This window comes from Salminus brasiliensis, chromosome 4, assembly GCF_030463535.1.
Source record: "Salminus brasiliensis chromosome 4, fSalBra1.hap2, whole genome shotgun sequence".
Classification (NCBI taxonomy): Eukaryota; Metazoa; Chordata; class Actinopteri; order Characiformes; family Bryconidae; genus Salminus; species Salminus brasiliensis.
This window is the reverse complement of record NC_132881.1, coordinates 22,299,244-22,320,979: the sequence shown is the minus strand read 5'-3', so window position 1 is coordinate 22,320,979 and position 21,736 is coordinate 22,299,244. Positions and strand designations below refer to the sequence as shown.

The following is a 21,736-nucleotide window of genomic DNA, read 5'->3' as shown; positions in this document are numbered from 1 at the left end:
TGATAGGTGTCGTTTTTATCCCACTTCACCTTTTTCAAAACAAAGATATTCCCTTTGTTGAAATACCATTGACAATTCTATGCAGCCAGTGGCGGCCCGGCAAAAGTAGGCTTGCTTGAGATATATATGTATATATTTTTTTATTTTATTTTATTTTATTTATTTATTTATTTTTGTATAGTTTTGTTAGTCCCCACCAATCCTGTGCAACAGAACATCATGATGTCAGCGTTTTTCAGCGGGTTCTCAAAATCTCCACCTTGGAGAGGGTTCACAAAACCCTTTTTTTTTTGTTTCTAGTCACCTATAATGCCATACATGTGTGGATGGAAGGCCAAAACGCAGAGAAATACAACTATGCTTTCAAAAATTTTCAGATGAGTGTGGTCAGGGCCTAAATTAATCTAGCTAAACTTTAGCTTATTCTAGATAGATTATCTTCTGTGGTTGCCATTCATTTCACCACAACATCTGCCTGATACTGATACTGCATATTTAAATAATGTAGTTGTTGGTGGTGCCAGCAATTGTGATAAGGGAACTTTATGAAATAAAAATTGCACCCTGAATAATGTCACTATTGTCTCTCGGCACGCTCTGATATTGAATCACCTGGCTTTGCCTGCGAGGTTTCATTAGCAGTAGCTGCTGAGTCACCAACGCCATTAACACGCATTGTAGCTTTTAATCACTTTTAAAGACACAAGCAATCATCTTAACCGTCTTTTGATTAAAGTCCGTTTTGAAGCATTTCTGATGTGTCAGCTTTCATTTCCGAAAAGCTTAGTCCATACTTTGTATGAAATATTAATTAGCATCCTGTTTTGGGGGAGTCATCTCTTGCAATTAGGGCTTTCTACAAGATATGCAGTGCTATGCCAATATGGAATTATGACCTTATTGTGGCCCGATGCTGGTATCAGGAGCTGATCTTTTTAAAATTAGTTAGATTAATGATTTTTTTTTTTTTTTTTTTTACAATATTCAGCAAGTGCTCTTATCTACAGCCATTTACATGTGCACACATAAAAAATTACACCAAACCAGTAAAGCTTATGTCCAAAGTTTCATATCTAGAGTTGTAAAAGAACATGCTTACCACATTCCTTGTATTTTGTATAAAGGAAAACTAAAGAACCAAAAACTAGGCAACTGTTACAGAAATCCCCCACGTCTACTTTCTTCATCATATCCAGGAAGGGCATGAAGGAATGTCCATTTCCCAAAGTTTGTTTAGCCAGATTTAAGACCTGATCCTACTGGCCCTCCACCTCCCCCTTCTTATCTGCAGGTTTGTTATTGATATCGCTGAGATCATGAAGCTGTGTTGAAAGCTTCCTCTGTGTGTTATTAAATATAATTTTTCTAAACGAGTTCCAGTAAAGAATGAACTTGGGCCTTCCTTCTCCTAGAAACTGACGACATGCCTGACAGAACCTCACATCCTTCCCAGAATCGAACTTCAGCCAAACACGTTCTTTCTAGTGAATATTCAAATCAGTAGAAGCTGAACTGATCTCCTAACTACATGAAGTTAAAGAAGAAACATTCTCTTCATTAAGATTTGCATTTTGTACAGTTTTAGAGTGAGAAAAATGAAAAGTCCTATGCAAAAAAGTTAGAAAAGGCAATGCAGGTGATGCAGAGTTCCTTTTTTTAAATAACATAATTAAGAAGAATGATGAGGTTGTAGGATTGGTAAAAAGGTCAATCAGAACCCCCATTAGACTGCATAAGTGCTTAAGAAGATTTAGCACTCATTTAGCATTAGACTCTTGAGTAATGGTGGTGCACCGTTCTACTGTGCAGCGACACCCGCACAAATATGAAATATGATCTCATCAGAAGAGATCATACACCCCTATGAAATGTCTTTTGAAATATAAACACCAGACCAATTGAAAAATCACTCTTTCGTCTTTGTGTGCGTTGGGGTGTGTGGGTGTGTGTAGAATGCTGTTCCCTGCTCTAAAAGCCCAAAGTGACGGTGAAAGCTGACATGGCTCACTGCAGGGAGAGCGGCTCGTTACCTCTTCATCACTAATTAATGTCAGTTCTCGTCTGAAATACGCAGCCAACAGCCGGACCACCGCTGCAATCAAACTCTCTCACACTCACATACGTGCACCTCCACATTTATTTTGTGATTTCACACCATCTGTCAGGAAAATACCGCATTGTTGTACCAACGGAGTGATTTGAGACCCACGAGGTCTGAGTGTTTACTGACTTGCGTGCAAATGGATCCAGGTGGAAACTAAAGAGTCCCTTGGTGCAGATTCCGGAATCCGATGTAACGTTAAATTTAATGGGGGGGGGGGACAACAACCACTGTCTGTCTTCAACCAGTCCACTACTCTTAGGCTCAGGGAATGTCAGTCTTGAGAGTCAGATGCACCAGACAATAGCACCCTGTTGCAGTCTTGTACTTGGTCTGGGCGTTGTCATCCCAGTTCCTCTTCTCAGCTCCTAGGTACTTGTACAGTCTATGGTCCAGGTTCTTTATCACCATCCGGTTGAGTGTTTTGTGCCATGTTTGAGAAATCCATTTCTCCCTTGATTTGCTCCCCAATTTAGACGGTTTCCAACTCTCCTCTACTTGCTAGCGCCTCCTATCACACAGTGCTGCAAGCTTTCTCCAGGTCCCATGAAGTGCCAGCGCTTTATCCACTTTCTAAACTCAATGCAAAGCTCAGCTCAGCTTGGAGAAGGACGCCAACTGCCATTGGCTAGCAGAACACTGGCTAGCATTAAGTGATTGGGAAGAGGGAGAACCATCCTACCCAGCTGGGATTGGGAACTGTGGGCTGGAGTCCAGCACTGTTTGTTGATATCTGTCATCAGACACAAAAACTACACATCATAATTAACTGCTGAGTAGAATCAGGTGTGTTAAAGCAGGGAAGTCACTGACCTGTGCAGGAATCCGGACCTTCAGGACTTCCCCAGCCCTGGTGTAGAAGAAGTAGATCACATTCTTGTCGACTTTGAATTCGAGACCTTGTCTGTTCAGCATGTTGGTTAGCAGTATCTGTGCTTTGCAGAACAGCAAGGGAGCCCCCTAATAATGATGCTTTCAGGCTTCATATGACCTCCAATGTAGTACAGACACACCATGCTCTTTTGCTTCCTCCTCAGCACATCCCCAGATCAAGCGGTCATTGAGCACACCCAATAGATCTCCATGACTGCAGCTATTCGGGTATGGGGCCCAAAATCCATATCCTTATACAATAATTAGACCGAGACCCCATCCCATCCCTAATTTGACAAACACTCATCTTAACAGTCATATAGCACCACAGAGCTTTACTAGGAAGCGTCACAAGTAAACGCTATCTGCTCATGTTCCATATTTTCAGCTCTCTGCCAGCTTAGGTTGGTTTGTTCAGAGCATAGTGAGTAGTGAGGACGGGTGGGCGGATGCTGGCCTATTTAAAGCAGGTGTGTGGTCGCTGGTAAGACAGCTTGGCAGCAGAGACTATAACTAACGTGCTGTTTCCTCCTGATCAGTTGTGTAGTCTTAGGGGGAAAAGTGAATATAGTAGAAATCTGGGCCCCCCTCATAGGACCTAGTGTCAACTGTTCCACTTTGGACATCCTGACATTAGTGAGAGCTCTCTTGTTTGCATACAGATATTGTTAGCGTCAGTTTGTCTTTTGTCTTTTAATGGCCTACTTTACTGGCCTGGCAATGCCCCAGTTCCAAACAATTGTATCAGTTGCTTAAAATTTTCAGAAAGTTTCTCCCATTACCAGCCGTCGGACAGACATGTGACCCTACTGGGTCGACAAGTAATGGACAAAATGGAACATTGTTACAGTTGTGGCAGTTTTGCTTGGATATCAGTTACATAGCAGTTCTGTTGATAAGAAAGGTCAACAAACAATGACCTGACTGGTTGGAGCTGACAGAAAGGCTACGGTAAATCTTAAGAACCCATTTTCTGGTGAGCAGAAAAGCATAGAGAGTGAACAACACGTTAAACCTGATAGAGGATGGGCTGCATCAGCAGATGACAATGTTGGGTTCCACTTCTGTCCGCCAAGACCAGAAAGCTGAGGCTGCAGTAAACCTCACCAAGTTGAAGACTGGAACAACATAGCCTGGTCTGAGGAATCTCTGTCTCTGTTGAGGCGCACAGATGGTTTTGCACTGAAAAATTTGGCACCAACAGCATGAATCCATTGAATCCAGCCTGCCTCTTGTCAACAGTCCAGACTGGTGGGGATGGTGTAATGGCATGGGAGGTTTTTCTTGGCACACTTTGAGCCTGATAATACCAATCAATCATCGCTTGAATGCCACAGTATTGTTGCTGACCATGTGCTGACATCCCTTCATGACCACAATTAACTTTCTAATGGCCTTCCAGCATGATAATGCACCATTACTGTAAGTTCAGTGTTCTTTAGTGGCTTTCCCAGTTACTGGACCAGAATCCAATAGAACACCTTTCCATTAAACGGCATGAAGGTGCTCCTAAGAACCTGCAGGATTTGCATGACACAATCATGTTGACATTCCTGGTATTAGTATCATGTTCCTAGCAAAGTGTTCGGTGAATACGTGTGTGTGTGTGTGTGTGTGTGTGTGTGTGTGTGTGTGTGTGTGTGTGTGTGTGTGTGTGTGGCCTTATTCTACTACATTTAGCTTCTCTTACACACTCTCTCTCTTGCGCGTGTGCTCGCTGTACAGCTCAGTGTCTGTGGAAACCGTGACGTGGTTTCCCTCTATTCAGTGTGATTCCCATCTGGAATGCTTTCACAGAAACATCAGAATGCCAAAAGAGTGTGTGTGTGTGTGTGTTTTACAGTAGATGAACGGAGGTTAAAGCATGTTTTCCATACCCCGCCTTATGGGCTCTCTCTCTCCCCCTCCTTTTCTCTCCCCCGTCCGCTCTCCCTCCCTCATACCCCACCCCCCCAGCCTGCTTTTCCCCATTCTCATGATTTGTTGTCCCTGGCTCAACAGGAATCCTCTGACAGTAATTTAATGTGTTCCCTGTCTCTCTCACGATTTAGCTTTTGTTGTACAAAGCAATATGCAGCTATTAATAAACCCAAATACCGGCAGAATTATTGCAGACCGGTGCCCCAACCACACAGAGCTGGAGTTTGGAACTTCATCTGATACGTCCAGCTCCTGCTTTTGTTCATAGCCTGTTCTAAATATAGGCCGGATAAAAAGAAGCCATGTTCTTCATAGTTTCCATGACCAAACTGCCAGTATTTGTGTGTGTGTGTGTGTACAAACCATTAGGCAGCATTTGGAAAAATGTGCTCTTGAGGGAAATCCACAGAATTGTAACCACACACACACACAGACACCTTAACAGCTCCGGGTAGGGAATGCCCATCTGCAGACTCATTCTCCTCAGGCAAGCTCAGGCACATAAGGCACATCAAGAAATGGTACCAGAGACAACACAAGTCAACCACACATGCAGCTCCTTTGTGAAAGCATCTTGACAAGTCGACATTTGCTTGGTGCAATGAGCGCTGTGCTATAACTCCATTTCTAAATTCGCTAATAAGATCCCATCTGTCTTTCTGTCTCCGCAGGGCTGGAAGGGTACTCCCACATGGCAGGCTCAGAGACTGCTGTGTTCACCTGCTGCTTCAGAAGGTGAGAGAAACTCCATGTGTGTGTATGTGGAAACATAAAGAAAATGTCCTCTCCGACTGAATCTGTCTGCACTGTGTGTCCGGGTTACTACAAAAAAAAAACACTCTCCTTTAAACCTTTAGTGAATGCTCGGTCTTGAGCGAATGCCCTTCAGACCTGCGCCACTCTTTTTAGCCAATTAGCGTAACGATAAAGGCTGTGGTTACATTAACAGCAGTGCTAATACTTTGGAGTGCACGCGCATCCACCCACTGAAGAGCTTAATTGTGCTACTTTTGGCAGGCAGGTTGTTGTCTTATTAGCTAACAAACTAGCTAACACCAGTAGTATTAAAAAGAAAACCCTCCTTTTAACACAAACCGTCTGAAAACATGCTCGACCGAGCCCTGTTGAACTGTTTAGGCTGCCTGAACCAGTCCTTTAGACCCGGTTTCAAAGTAATAGCCTACATAGTTCAGGAAACCAAGGCCTAGGTCCATTGCATGGCATATGTATGTTGTGTACTTTTGCTCCAGTTTTTAGTAGTGGCTCAACAAGCTGCTAGTAGACTATGCAATCTGTGCACTTCGGCATCATTCAGGTGATGCTTGTTTATACAGTACCGGTTTTAGAACACCCCCAATATTTTCAGCTGTTCAGTTCCAGTAAACTCGAAACGGTACAACGGTCAGCAGTACACTGCTGGGGCTTTAGATTAATAAAATTTATTGGAATATACTTTAATACAATATGTAAATTCTAAAAACAAGCTATTGGTTAACCCTGTACAGCTGGTCTGTAGAAATGGAAGGTAGTGCGCATTAAAGCATTAACTTATTTATACCTCTCCCTACTACTATCACAGACTATATCCCTAATAAAGCCCATTAATGTATACTAAGCAGCAAAAAAAACAGTGCATTCTAAATTTTACTGCTTGGGTGGGTGTCCCCAAGACAGCACCGTGATTGTTTGTCAACGCAGGTTCGTAAAAGATCCTCCATGTGCTGTATGGGTGACAGAACAGATTGCTCTCCGTGTAGTGTGAGAACATTTCCGACATGTGCTTGCAGTGAGGGAAAAGTTGCCCAGATTTTGATGGGCAGGCCGCAGTAAAGGCCCAGCTGTGCTGCAGAGTGGGTGTAGCAGTTCAGAAGAGGATTTTAATAGCAGTTCCATTAAAGCAGCAAAGCCAGCTTCAGAAGGCAGCTTTGTAAGCGAGAACAAGGGAAGAACGTTTTTCTTGCAGTAAGGAAAAGGAAGAGCTGGTTCATAACAACCATTATGAACAGTTTGTGTCTTATGGAGATTTTAAAGACGTAAAAAAGCTTGGTACCCAGTACTGATTTATTATGGTTGAGAATTAAACACTGCATGTTTGACTGAGATGACTGTGAATATGATTGCATTTCTCAGTTGTCAACAAGCCTGCATTAAATGGATAAAACATGCAGTAAATAATATCATTTTATATTTTAGCACATTGACTTCATGGATTCCTAGCCTTTATTTCTCTTGTTGTTTTTCAGTTCTCTTTACAGAAAGTTGAAGGTTATGTTTTGATGGATTGGGCATACTTTTGTTATTGTAAACATGTTTGTGTTTTGGGTTCAAATTGACCAGTTAGACCTGCTTCACTCTGTTGACACTCTTTACTTAATGACACCATTTAAATGGGACAGTCATTCTTTACATTGGTTTAAAAAGGACCAATAGAAATGCAGCAATGGATAGCGACTGGATAGAGATGATGGAAACCATGTTAGAGGTGAACTGTGTCCTTTATTTATGATGGTGTGTGTAAGTGTTCTCCAGTAATGGGAAAGTTGCTCCTGTGATGGTTCTGTTGGTCTTCAACACCGTCCTGTCAGTTTAGATGGTAGGACAGTGTTGAATGGTGTAGTCGGTAAACAGCATTTACACTTAACTGTCCTTGCTCTCCAAATGCAAGAAGGCTGTGTGGACGGCACTGTTCACAGCATCCTCTGTGGACCTATTCTGACTGTGTGGGACTTAAACAACAGTAATGGCCAGCCTATTATAATTCGGTGCTGGTTGAGGGCTATCTAGTGACCGGGGCCAGGGCTTGTGCCCAGTAGGCCTAGTTGGCAATCCATGCCTGGGGGTCCATGCGACCCAGGTTTCTGTTGTTTGGGAAAAACGGACAGTAAGTCCTCCCTTATCAAAACCATGTAATGGAAGTATTATCACAGGGCAACTGTTGCTTAACTCATGGGTAAATCTTAACTGAAGATAGTTGAAGTAGCCTGTTAGCCAACTGCTGAGCTGTTCAGCCTAGACCTATTAAACAAAACTTTTCACTTCAGATACACTTTAACCTCACATACAGACAGTTCATGACAGCGGACATTAAATTTACTTTATATAAAATTTACAGCAAACATGCATTTGTGAGATCCTGCTGGTGTGGGATTTCTTTGGGCCCTATGGCTTCACTCCTTGTCCAGTGGTCCAATCTTTGTCTGATGCTCCTGCTACACTTCACATTTCCTGTATGATGCCATCCGTTGTAGCAAGCGTTCTGAGGCAGCCATATTTTATTCTCGAGACCTCTGTGCTAAAAAACACACCCCAAAACGATTCCTCATTAAGTCTAATGGGGACTATAATTGGGCTGTATGTAAATGGCCAAACACAACCCCCTCAGGAAATGCCAGATTTCCAGGAGGTCTTGGCCACCGCTAAACTTAAGATCATGATTTAAAGCGGACAGACAGCGGACTGACTGCTCTAATCACGAGTGTAATGCTCCTCAAGGCTTGACTTTTATTCAGAGACTGTACTGGAGATACCTGCAAGGCATGCATCCTCTCACGATCAGGCATAGAGATGGATTCATTTTGGCTCATTTTCCATAATGAAATAAAAGTACTTCTGGAGCAGTTGAGTTTTATTGGCACTTTATAAGTTCTTATGAATATGCTAATTCACTCATCAATTTCCAATTTCCTCTTCAGAGCACAGGGCTCAGTTTTGCAAGCCTGTAGGGCCACCAAACCCCTGTGCTAAAGCAAGGGAAACAATGGAATGTGCAAGGCTGTTGTCCATCGCACAGCAAGTATAACTCCACTCAGGACTACCACATTTGGACTGCATTGATCAAGCAATTGGTATTATTCACCAAGACATTTCATTACCTTGATCTAGTGTGCTCCACAGTAATGCTAGGCCTGCACTGACCATATATGGGCAAGATGGTGGAAATGGTTGTATCCCTAAAGGGTCTTACAAGTTATTTAAAGTTTACTGTGGTACCATATAACACTGGGGGTCAGATTTCTTGACATTTTGCATGGTCACAACCCCTGTTTCAGCATTAAAATGTCTGGTTTGATTTATAAAATAGGCCCTTACCTCCCATAATAAAAAGTTCTTTTGTACTTTTGCCTCATTGCATATGCATCTTTGAGAGTTTCCATTGAAACGTGTGGAAAAATAAATGTGCCATTTATTTTTTTATTGCAATCTAAGGACATACCAAAATAGTCCAATTATATTTTCAAATACTTTAGCTGTACTCAACTGTCTATTGTTTGTCTAAATTAATTTTCTTCACCTGTATTGTAAAAAGTATGTATTAAAACTTTAAAAAAAAACCCTTCTTTAATAAGCAATTCCCAACTAGAATCTGTTAAGTGAAATGAAAGCAATTTTTTTTGTACGTGTTGGAATGTTTCCAAATGCGCTCAAGAAATAATTCATATTCAATATTATTCCTAAATATAATTTTTTAAAGGCTTCTTTCTTTCTTTTCATTAAAAACTTGAGAAAATCAGTAAACTTGAGAATATTTAGACATAATTCTGCCTGAAGTTTTTCCAGTCTGAAATAAGCTTCCAACTGGGGTTTATATTGCGCACAGCACACCGGCGCAAAGCTAATCTGCCCCTAAATATTCCTTAAATAGGGACACTACAACTACTGCTACTACACTGCGCTTACTACAAGACCTCAGCACGCTTGAAAGTGCTGGATTATATTGGTCAGAAAATCAAGGCCTAAGTTCATAGTGTGAGCCAACTTACAAGTACAAGATTTGCTGCAGTATTCATCAGGGACTCAATAATCTGGTAGTAGGCTATGTAATCCATGTAAATTTTTACTTGGGGTGCTACACAACAAAAGCCAGATTTTTCTAGATTTCTGCATCATCAAGACTTTATATAGAAATGACAGAGGATTATACAGAAATTATACAGCAAGGATGTCTAGTCCTGGTCATGGTGAGCAACCACCCTGCTTCAGTCCATAGGTAGGAACACCTAATCCAGCTAATCAAGGGTTTCCATGGCGACTGAACATTAGAGCCAGATGTGCTGGACCTGAACTGTCCAGGGTGGTAGGATCTCCAGGTTCATAACTTGGGACCCCAGTCTAGATAACAGCTGGACTAAAGCTAGACCTGGTCTGTCCAGACGACAGTGGGAATGGTGATGGCCCTAAAGGTTCTGACAGCAAATTCACTGCTTTTGGTTCCCAGGCGAAACTGTACCAGATCCAACATTTGTTATTTTCCTTTGCGAGTAAAAACCATCTGGCGTTTTGTACCAGCATCTGCTTGAGTCTTCTGCTCGAGTCCTCCAGCTTAGTATCTTTCACAGAAATGGCTAATTGAATTGATGCATATCTTCTAATTAGGTAGAGGCTGAGGTTGACTTGCTTTGTCCAGAGGCTATCAGTTAAGAATGGTTTGAGAGATTGTAACCCCACATTCTAGGATTGTGTACGTGTTTGTTAGATGGGTTGTCTGTGTTTTTGTTTAGCTATTGGCTTTTGGTGCTCTCTTCTTCATCGGACGATACAGGAAACATATCAAGTTTGGCAAGAAGTCTTCGAATGTGTTCATGTATGTAGATTGTAGGCGTGGGGTGTAGGTTGGCCATTACTGCCAGTACTGCTGCAGTGGGATGGGTTTGATAAGTGTCCCAAGAAGGCTTTCCGTGTCCTGAAAGACAATCACTGCAACACTGTCCCCTTCTGGTAGCAATAAGTGCAGCCCGTGCTCCCAGACTGCATCAAGATACAATTTCTTTCAGTCATAAAGCCTGGAAACAGAAAACTGCTGTTGGGCACAAAACTTTATTGGCTCTGCAGTGTGTTTTAGAAGAGGAGCTTCAGTTGTCAGTCTGAGGAACCGGCTGTTGTTAATGAAGCTTGACTGCGTGGTGGCCTCATCATTAGGAGGCAGCAGTAGCTAACAGGCATGGGTGGGTGGGAGTATAACTGAGCGATTTGGCAAAGATATCTAATGATGGTGTGTGTGTGTGTTTGTGTGTCATCAGAGGTGTCGGTGGTGTATCAGAATGGCTTGCCGGTGGTCTCGGTGAGGCTGCCATCTCGACGGGAGCGCTGTCAGTTCACCCTGAAACCACTCAGCGACAGCGTGGGAGTGTTCCTCCAGCAGCTACAGGCCGAGGACCGGGGCATCGACCGGGTCGCCATCTACTCCATAGGTAGGACCACACAATCGGCATCATAAACATCCACACAAATAGACATTGATGAGTCTAGGCAAGCTATGTTCAGCATTAGCTTCTATGCTGTTTATGTATCTACTTGTGTTGTGGTCAAAATCAAAAGAACTAGACTTTTTTTCCAGAAGGCCCCAGTAGTCATCTTTTCTGCAGTGCGAAACAGAAAGGGAAGAGCTGCTTACATGTATAACAATTCTTAGAAGATAATTTGCAGATAATCGTTGGCAGGAAAACTTGAAGTGACAAATGTTGGCATAGCAACACTCAATCACTTGAGTATAGTATAGTAATTTTTAGTGTACTAATCTGCCAAACTCTCACTATTAAGATTAGTATTTAGTATAGACCTTATAGCATAAGTGTGTAGTTTGCAATTGGGACGTAGCTCTAGTAGCTCTTTTTTGTTGTTGTTCTTGGCTTGTTTGTGTTTTCCCCCCTTTGCCATGTCTATAAGAAACGGTTTTTGTATTTATAAAAATAACACACCCACTCAGTTTAGGAGAGATGCTGCTAATACATTTACATTTACATTTACATTTAAGGCATTAAATATCTTCTCCAGAGCGAGTTACAAAAGTGCTTTGCTATTTACTCAAGAAAAACCTCAGCTAGTTTGAATAGACTACAAATGTAAAGATACCTCTAAGTTTAGACACTACTAAACACAAGTCAGTAAGGAGACCACTCTGCTATTCTCCCAAGTATTCTCTGAAGAGGTGGGTCTTCAGTCTGCGTTTGAAGACAGCGAGCGACTCTGCCGTTTGGACACCCAGGGGAACCTCGTTCCACCACTTTGGTGCCAGGACAGAAAAAAGCCTGGACGTTAAGAAATACTACACTGTAAAATTACTTGGTTAAGAAAAAAGGTTTATATAATTTGACAATCTGGAATGTATTTTTGTTTGTTTCATAGCTGCCTTTTTTGTTTAAATGATTGTTTGATCATAGTATGTTTAATATCTTCTATTACAGCCTGACTCCCCTCCTTGATCCTTCAGCTCCCAGTAACTTTAAAATGCTGCAGTGTGTGTATAGTAGAGAGGCACACACTCTCTAAACTGATAGTTCACCTGTTGGTTTACATCGACTGCTGATGTGAAATAACTTGTTTATGATGCTGTGAATGCTCCATGATTTGGTCTTCTGTAGCCTCTCTATGCTGGTCTAAAACCAAAGGAAGGTGCATGGAACTCCCGCCTGACCCTGCTAGAATGGATACAACAAAGGATTGGAACTGCATCGGGCTTAATATAGCCGATACCCAATCCAAAAAGATATGTCTGGATCAGCCCCAACCTCCAGATCAGGACATCCTTACAATGCATCAGGGCTGTTCACGCCAACACTGAGACAACACTGAGTCAAAATCATGTAGACTGAAACAAATCTGAGAACATTAATTCTCAACGTCTCATTTTCCCTCCTGTAGATGGAGAAAGAGAGTGAGCTCTAACAGCAGAGTGGGGCAAATGAATAAAAATATGCCCCGCAATTAAACAGTCTGCTCCACACACGGTCCTGTTTTGAAGCCATTTTCATGGATTTAATTGTGTAGCACACGTGACTTCCTCTCTGCAGCTCCGCATTCTCAATTTGTCTGCAGTGAGAGCCACTCGAGTGCCCTCGTCGCTGCGAACCCTGGACAGCAGATTACAGCAGCCGTGTTTCTGCTCAAATTAAGAAAAGTTTCATTTTATGACAAGCACCCTTATGTGGCATTAGCAGCCGTGCATGAGAAGAGCTGAGAATAGCCCTCGCTCCACACAGCCATCCCAATTAAAACACCCCTCCTTCTCTTCATCTGCCCTCACCTTGTTGTCTGTGTTTGTGTGTGTGTGTGTCTGTGTGAGTAGATGGAGCGAGGATAGCCTCCTCTACGGGGATTGACATTCTGCTGCTGGACGACTTTAAGCTGGTCATTAATGACACCACACATCTGGTGCGGCCACCCAGAAGAGGTGAGATTTCGGTGTTGTGTTCTGCTTGAAAGGGCCGTTGCTGTGCTGCGTCCCGTTTGGATTTATATTTAAGGTGTTAATGACTATATGCGTATGTATCTCAGAGCTAATGGCCCATGAGGAGGCGGAGCGGCTGAACGATGTGAAGTTTCTGGTGCAGCAGCTCTACACCACCCTGCGCATAGAGGAGCACCAGCTCAGCAAAGAGAGAGAGCTGATTGGACGACTGGAGGACCTCAACTCTCAGCTCCGCCCCCTGGAACAGGTGCCCTTGCTGGACTTGTGTTGCCTTTGTGAGGCTTTTAGATCATTTCTGTTGTAGGTCTGATTGTAAGCAGACCTTCTAGAATGTGTCGGGGGGACAGGAAAATGGTTCATTATCCCCTTGACTTAATAACAGCATCAGTTCTGTCAGGTGAGGATTGTAGCATTCTACATTTTATATGGAATTTGTAGGGAGTCATACCAGTAGAAATGAATTTGAATACAGAAATCTAAATTGTTATAAGTCTATATTACTGTGTCTGAAATGAAATCCTGAATTTAAACTGAATTTTAAGTTTTGAAGAGCAATATTTAATCTGACTCTGAATTCCACTCCATGAGCTGAGATTTATTTTTCTAAAAGCATTCAGAACGCGTTCTATGTTTTTCTGTTAATTCAAGTTTTTATTCAACTTCAAAATAACTTAAAGGAGATCAAAGAAGACAAAAGCAGTGGAACACCGAACACCCCCACACTATCATAATAATATAATCGCAACAGAGGTCACGGACCGAAAACTCGAAACAAGCTAAGCCCAAGACATAAACTGTATCTGAGAAGTCGGTATTTGACCTCTTTTACCTGCTAGATCTCCAGGTTAATGAATAAAAATAATAAAAATATTCAGTGAATAAATAATAAAAAAAAAAAGTCCTATTGTTTTAGCCCACCCTCCTAAGAACCGAGTGCCTATTTCAGCCAGTGTATGAGTGTGGTTCCTATTTCAGCATTTCACCTGCTGCTCCAGGCTGCGAACTATGATTGATGTCTGGTGATTTTGTTGACCAGTCAGAAGTGTCCCTTCGTTCCATCCTGGAATCGCACCTGTCTGTGTTGTATCCTGTGTGGACATAAAGCAAAGGGTCTGTGGACAGGAACTCTCTGAGGAGACTGAAGTAATTCTGTGCTGACAGGATCGAGGCTGTTATTAAGGCAAGGAAACGCAGAACGAAGTATCAGAGAATAAAGAATGGATGTGATTCATTTGTTTAGTTAATTAGTTTGTCCATGCAGCTTATCTCACTAGAGAGCAATAAAATTGAGGCGGAGGTTCCACTGAAATACAAACCTGTTAGTGCCTTGGCTATCTGACCATTGACAATGGAGAACTATCTGACCATTACATCAAGTGAATGCTCAACCTGTGAATACCCCTGTGATGGTGTGATCACAACTAATGACATATTAATCTCCTTTCACCTTTCCCTGTCCGTGTGTCTCAGGTGAAGGAGGAGCTAAGCAAGAAGGCAGAGCGCCGGACCACCTGGGTGCTGTGGGGGGGCATGGCCTACATGGCCACTCAGTTTGGAGTGCTAGCACGACTCACCTGGTGGGAGTACTCATGGGACATCATGGAGCCCGTCACCTACTTCATCACTTATGGCACGGCCATGGCCATGTACGCCTACTTTGTGCTCACGCGCCAGGTACGTCAGCGACTATCTCTTGATAGTTGAACATGAGTGTGCCACATGAAGCTTGCATGTGGTACTTAAATAATACATAAATTCTTTGCTTTGTTTGTTCACATTCTTCACATAAAAGAAAGATTGCGTCCACAGCAGTTAGAAACAGTACATTAAAAGGCCTTTGGGGTAATGAACAGGGTCCTTATAATTCTGCACCCTCATGATTATTGCCCTCATTTGTACTGTACGCAGAGCATCATGTTTCCATACATTGATCGACTCTTTTGTTTCCTCACACTGGCCATTAGAGTAAAGCCTGACCTCTTGCTGTTTCTTCTTGGTGTTTGTTCCCTCCTACAGGAGTATATTTACCCTGATGCCAGGGACAGGCAATATCTGCTGTTCTTCCACAAGGGGGTGAAGAGGACACGCTTTGACATTGAAAAGTATAACAAACTGAAGGACGCTATTGCTGAGGTGTGCTAATACACTTTTGCGCGCGCGCACACACACACACACACACACACATTCACACACTCTAAAATTACCACTTGTTCTGATTCCTAATCCCTCTCTTATTGTCCTCCTGACCTCTCTGTCTCAGGCGGAGTTGGACCTGAAGCGCCTGAGAGATCCTCTCCAACTCCACCTCCCCATCCAGCAGATCAGCGCCAGCAAGGATTGACGGGAAGAGTGAAAGCCTCCCTTCCTCCTTCCCTCCCTCCTTCTCTCTCTCTCTCTCTCTCTCTCTCTCTCTCTCTCTCTCTCTCTCTCTCTCTCTCTCTCTCTCTCTCTCTCTGTCTCTCTCTCTCTGTCTCTATTTCTCTCTCTATCCTTCTTTCCGTCCACCCTTTTCCCTCCATTTCTTTTGTTTTGTTTTGTTTACTTTTTCCCACCACCTTCTTTGGATTCTCCTTATTCCCCTCCCTCTCTCTCTCTCACTCTCTCTTTTGCTCTCTCTCTCTGACCTCTGACAGAACCATCTCCACACGAAGCTTCGGAGGCTTTTAAATACTATTAGTTTTATGTTTTTTTTCAGTTGTTTTGGGTTTGGAAAAACTCTTGAGCAAACACGGCGAGTCAGAGCAGAGGAGGAGGGGACGGAAAGGAAATCAACAGAAAAAGCAAGAAAGGAACCTGAAACCTCTCTGGTGCTGGAGGGCGAGGTCGCTGGAGGGCTAGTTGTGCCCGCAGCCCTGTAAGCGCTCTGGTAACGCTAACAGGACCTCAGAAAGAACAACAGCAGCCTGCAGGAAGACCCTGCTGCCTAACAGGAAGTGATATCTGGATTTGGACACTACATCTCCAACGGACAGTGACCCCCCCCCACCCCCTGCTATACTCCCTGCATGGGATGAGAAAAAAAACAACAAAGAAAAACACAAAGGCACACAAACGCTTGATGGTTTAGCACTTCTGAAATCTTAGAACTCTGCTCAGCTAACTGAGACTTGGGCGAACTTCTACACGCCTCTCTGGCGCAGTAAAGATCTGGGGCCTTTGGGCTCTTAACCAGCGCTGTATGTGTTGACGACAGACATTCAGCTGCAGGGGACCACATTCTGGACCCCTCTTCTTATCAGCTGCCCGCAAAGAGCTGACCAGGAGTCGAACCACGCCGCTGCTTTGTGTGTGAAAGGAGAAAGGGGTGGGGGTCACATGGCGAACATCACTCCCTGTACGGACCTGTTCCAGGCTGCAGACCAGAGATATACCGGCTAAACATCACTGTGTGTTCTATTATTCCAAAAAAAAAAAGGAAAAGAAAAAAAAAACACAAAAAAGAAATTTGATTTTGGCACTTTTTATTTTAAAAGCCATATTATATTTGTTATGATGGGTGAAAAAAAATCAGAGAATGACTACAATCTACTTTTTTTGTTTCATACTGGTGGAGGAGTTGATCTTTTTATCATCTTGTCAGCCATCACGTACCAACATGAGACCAGGGTCTTTAGTGTCCTATAAAAGATGCCCGTCACAACGTCAGGTCAGTTCCTTGCCCTCATACATACAGCTACTGACGTAAACACTGACACACACACTGTTTACTCGCACTAGCAGTCCGCAAGCGGTGACACACGACCCTCGCAAGTCAGATAATGGGGCTTGAAAACTGTGCGGCAATTTAGCAGAGGATTACACGTTCGGAAGCTTGATCTTCGTCCCTCGGAAAAACAAACAAACAAGTAAAAAAAAAAAAAGCTACGTTACCCACAGTGCCTCGCAGCACCTGGTGCAGCGTGCTGGTCAGGGCTCTGCTATACTCCTGCACGGCCACACCTGCTGCTCTGTCTCTCTTTAGCCTCAGCCCACCACTCCACCACCCCACCTACCCACGAGACAGTTGCGTCCACCCTTCAGGACTAAAAAAGGGGCTTGCTGGCGTGTTAAGATACAGTGCGACTACTTCAAAGAAGAAGAAGAAGAAAAAAAAGAAATGACCGCACGGCCGATTCATGTGGCGTCTTTCAGCTGCACATGTCCTCCTCTGTATGCCAAGAACATAGCGGTACGTGGAGAGAACCATGTAATATATTAGATCCTAGAATTAGTGGGTTTCTCACACACTTTTTTGCAGCATGCTGTAGCGCGTGACTGATGCATCCCCTCCCGTACCCTCCCTTTCCCCACCCCCGTCTATAAACGTGGTGTTCTTTAGCTGACAGGCCTTAGAGCAGACATGCATTTTGAAGCAGTAGAACCTGTGGGATGGATATTGGACTGTGCTTAATCACGCACACTGCTGTCTATCTTCTGTTTCATGCACCCCAGGTGGGGTCTCCGGGACACGGTGCTCAAATCATGATCTGTTTTTCATGAATTAATTTTGTTTGTTTGTTTTGTTTTTTTGCTTCTAAATTTGCCCTCCTTTGCAAATGCATTGAGGTGGATGGTCTGGCATAAGTACCTCTTTTAAGTGTTCCAAGTGGCTCTGTAGGCATTACAGCACTTTTATAGGGTCTTATATATGGATTATGGCAGGGGTGTCCAGTTCTAGTCCTGGATGTAAGTTCAGCAGTTACAGACTTCCCTGCACAAACACACCTAGTAAGCCTAGTAGGGGATGGATTCTCAGAAGTGTCTCAAGTGGGAAAATCTTATTTTTTGCTCTTAATAAACCGAGAACTGTCAGATGAGTTTCTCCAAATAAGAAGTGTTAAGACAGACAGTGAAGGACCTTCTTTCATTGATTCTTTCGTTCTTTGGAGTTAATGGTTTTCTGTCCTCCAGCGCTGAGAATATTAAACTATTAAACTGTAATTCAAGTTGTAAATACTTCCACATGACTCGGATAGTACCCATTTCTGATCTAAATTTTAACCATCTGGGGTTCCCTGAAGAAGCCATGGAGAACCCCAGTTTATGGTTTTCTGTAAAATGTCAAATTGTCTTAGAAACTCCAAGGAAAATAATGAAGCACTTATTTGAGAACATCTTCATTGCTTGTAAGAACATCCTCATGAACTTGTTGGTGCTTTTAGCTTAAGCCAAGGCCTTCCATTAACAGAAGGTGCTGGACTCCCCTGGATAAGTGGTATTGTGGGCTTCACAATCATCCAGGACATGTTCAGGCGCACTCATTTATACATAACTTGTCTTTGTCATCTTCCTCGTCCTTCCTTCATTAGCATTCTGAAGTCGGCTACTACATGCTGGTTCATTTGCTTCCTTGGCCAGAGATGAGAATGCTTCATTAACATCCAGAGTCCACGTCCTCCAATTATCCACTATGATGAGGCTGGGGTCTGTTGCGCATGTGGTTTAGAGTCATATCATATCACATATACAGGGGACACTTCAACCAAAGAAAGGGCAAAGTGAGCATTAGGCAGTGTCCTTGTCCTGTCCTTGTTTGAGAGTCTTGGTGGACATCTTCAGAGCTGGAGCAGAACAGCACTAAACAGAATGCTGTGCATGATTCACTAGTAATTCATGCAGGACTTTGGATCTACATAATTGTAAATGTGTGTTCCTGGTCTAAAGTGATTTGCCCAGCAATGTCTGACTCTAGTTGCAAGGAAAAGCACAATCATATCAACCTTAGAATGTTTACCAGTGAGGAGGCAAGCGCAAGCTGAGTGTTAGTATGGTAGGCTAAGCGTTAGTGCTGGGTTCGATAAAGAGAACAGTGCAGATACATTTACACTTTTAAATAAAGGTGCCAAAAGGGGTTGTTCGGAACAGTGTCCTAGAAAAATTACTGCTAGTTCCATTTTTTTTAGTGCATGTATCATTTCCAAAAACTTGATTCAGAAGGCAGAGGGGTGCCTGCTCCTGCTCCTGAAGATCTACCGTCCTGGAGAATTCAGATCAGGTGTTAGATTAGGGTGGGAGATCATCAAGACCAGGATTAGCCTCCCTTGTTTTATTGCTTTGATCCAAAGAACCCTTTTTAGGTGGATACTAGATGTGGATAACTCATCAAGGCTCGTGCTGTTGGCTGTAATGAATCTGTCTTCTGTGATTGGCTGGATGTGAACAAGGGATTGAGTCTCCGGAGCTATAGTTTGATTAGGTGCGCTGACACTGATGCGTGGTCGAGAAAGTGTAACTGTATGTTCGTATGCATCTCAGTAAAGACAAAGTGCAAATCAATGAGATTTGAGAGCTTTCCCCATCCATACCAGTCCCGCTCAATTAGCATAAATCCATCCCTTCCTGCACCCCTCACCCCTTCTTGCGTCTCATATTGTCAATAGTCATAAATCCTCATACACGAGTGCATGCACAGAGAAAGGCGAGGGCAGAGATGTGCTTCAGTGTCCAAAACGCTCCTCTTCCATTGCCTGGAACGACCTGATAAGCTGATACCAAATTCATCCTCACTTGCTCCTTTCAGTTGCCTCAGTCTTGATCACCATAGAGCTTTTTTTTTTTTTTTTTTTTTTTTACGTCATTTTAGTTTTCTTTAAGGTTTCTCCTTTGTTGGTTTGTTTTCGGTTTGTTTTTTACAAGAGTATATCTAATATATGGAACTTATTCTAAAGCGGGTGTTGCATGAATGTATGTTTACATGGGGAAATTATATAAAAATGACCCAAAAAATCGCAGAGATCGCTGAATTTTGGTTGCTGAGGGCTTGGTGCAGTTTTTCCCTCCCTCCACGTCCTTTGAGACTGCCCTGCCTGATATGTAGGCAGCCAACGTCTAGCCACCCCTCACTCTCTATCTATCTATCTATCTATCTCTCTCTCTCTCTCTCTCTCTCTCTCTCTTCTGTATCTCAGATCTTCACACAGGCTCCCCTGTCATATGGATTAAGTTTTGAATACGTGCATTATTTTAATTTTTTAACATGTGCACTTAAGTTGAAAACTATGTTTAAAAAAGATAAAGAAAAACAGAAACGTCAATGCGAGTGAAGCAGGATCCCATTGTTTACCCATTCAGATCTTTTCTTCATTTCATGTTTTTGTTTCCTCTTTTCTTTTTTTTCCATTGGCATTGGATGCTGTAATGTTGGAAGACTATAAAAAATGAAAATGTAAACTCCTGTATCATTTATGAAATGTGTATAAAAGAGAAATGTAATTCAGTTATCAATAAATACTTATCCAGTTTTGGAACTAAGAGTCTTACTCGTTTTCCTTTGAGTCGCATGACGTAGTTTCATCACAATACTGCTGCGTTCGAGTACTCCATCAGAAGGTTATATTTACCAGTTAATGAACTGGTGGGTTAAAAAGACAGATCTTCACTCATCTTGCATTTTCTCTTTCATCTCAAGCTTGTTGAAGGCTCCAGGTTTCCCGGAGTCTTTAAAACCCAGATCCTCACCAGCATTGCACCATTATTTAGCAGTCCTACGTGCAGTCCCCATGATTAGCCTCGGTAAATTGAACATTAATTTCGGAGGCAATTGGGAGCCATATTGCCGCCGCATCAAATCACAATTCTGTGCGATTACCTATGCACCTGAATACATCTGGCCTTCAGTGTGGGTAAAGAGCTATCCCAGCCACCATGCGATTGATAAACCTGCCTTTGACTCGAGTGGTGAACTCAGACTTGTTACTAATTCCTGATTTGCATGTTTGTCAGGACTAAACAGCTAAGCCTTGACCTTGTCAAATCTGCATCCTTATCCCTCGTCCTTCCTGTCGTCTGCTTCCTATCTGATAAAAATGGAGTTTACTGTGTGAACTAAAACAGGTTCCAGACCTCGTGGGTGTTTTCCAGTATTTGCATACATTTGTAAATCAAGGATCAAGGCCTTATTGGACAGTGTGCGGTAATCTCATAAGAAGCTTGCCACGTTCCAGCTCATGTCTCTTAATGGCCCCATTGATTGAAGAAGCTATTCATTTAATTAAACCAAGGCGAACTTTGCCTGCAGTAGTTTCTTGCTGCCAGAAACCATTCAGATTTTAAAACTGCAGTGTCTGTCTGAGCTCCCTGTCAGCGATTGCTGAAGGTTTTCTTGGAAATGGAGGTCGACATCGCTAGGCACAGGCTCTCAGCATCTGCCATACCACTTGTTATGATGACCCTCAACCGCTTTCATCTCCGGTGGTGATCCCACTGAATAGCTCACTGTTCCAGCTTTCTTACCCACTTTCCAGCACTGTGAAGAACAAACGGAAGAGTGCGCTCATCGAAAAAAGGACAGAACAGTGGAACTGATTAGATGGGGAGACTTGAAAGCAGTTTCCAGAGATGAATTGGCAATAGAGAGAGTCCTGATTGGCCACTGGAGCTCATCAAGGGAATTCTGGCCTGCTGCCAGGAGGTTTATATGGCATATTTGGGAGTTAGGTAGGGGACAGAGCTGCTTGTGCTGGGAGAGGCCGCAGGCTCGGTAGGATAAGCTCGAGTTCAGGAACAATGAGAGGATGGTCTTGTCACTGGCCGGAGGGGTGTGTGTTGCAGACAGGGACGAGGGGACAGGACAAGAGGTCAAGGCGAGGACAGATGTGCTGTCCGCTGTGCCATACTGCACAAAAACACAGTAACCCGAGCCATAACTCACACTCTGCCCTCGTGAGCCCTCATGATAA

General features: G+C 43.1%; 1 protein-coding gene across 1 annotated transcript in view; it reads left to right on the top strand.

Moving 5' to 3' along the window:
• mcu (mitochondrial calcium uniporter) overlaps positions 1–20,305 on the top strand; it is an 84,410-nt gene extending 64,105 nt beyond the window's left edge. Inside the window, exons 3-9 of the mRNA XM_072677621.1 lie at positions 5,566–5,629; positions 10,912–11,082; positions 12,957–13,061; positions 13,166–13,326; positions 14,550–14,753; positions 15,096–15,212; positions 15,340–20,305. Of these exons, the coding sequence (XP_072533722.1) occupies positions 5,566–5,629; positions 10,912–11,082; positions 12,957–13,061; positions 13,166–13,326; positions 14,550–14,753; positions 15,096–15,212; positions 15,340–15,420 (903 nt within the window). The 3' untranslated portion in view covers positions 15,421–20,305. The remainder of the gene's footprint in view (positions 1–5,565; positions 5,630–10,911; positions 11,083–12,956; positions 13,062–13,165; positions 13,327–14,549; positions 14,754–15,095; positions 15,213–15,339) is intronic.
• The last annotated feature ends 1,431 nt before the right edge of the window (positions 20,306–21,736 follow it).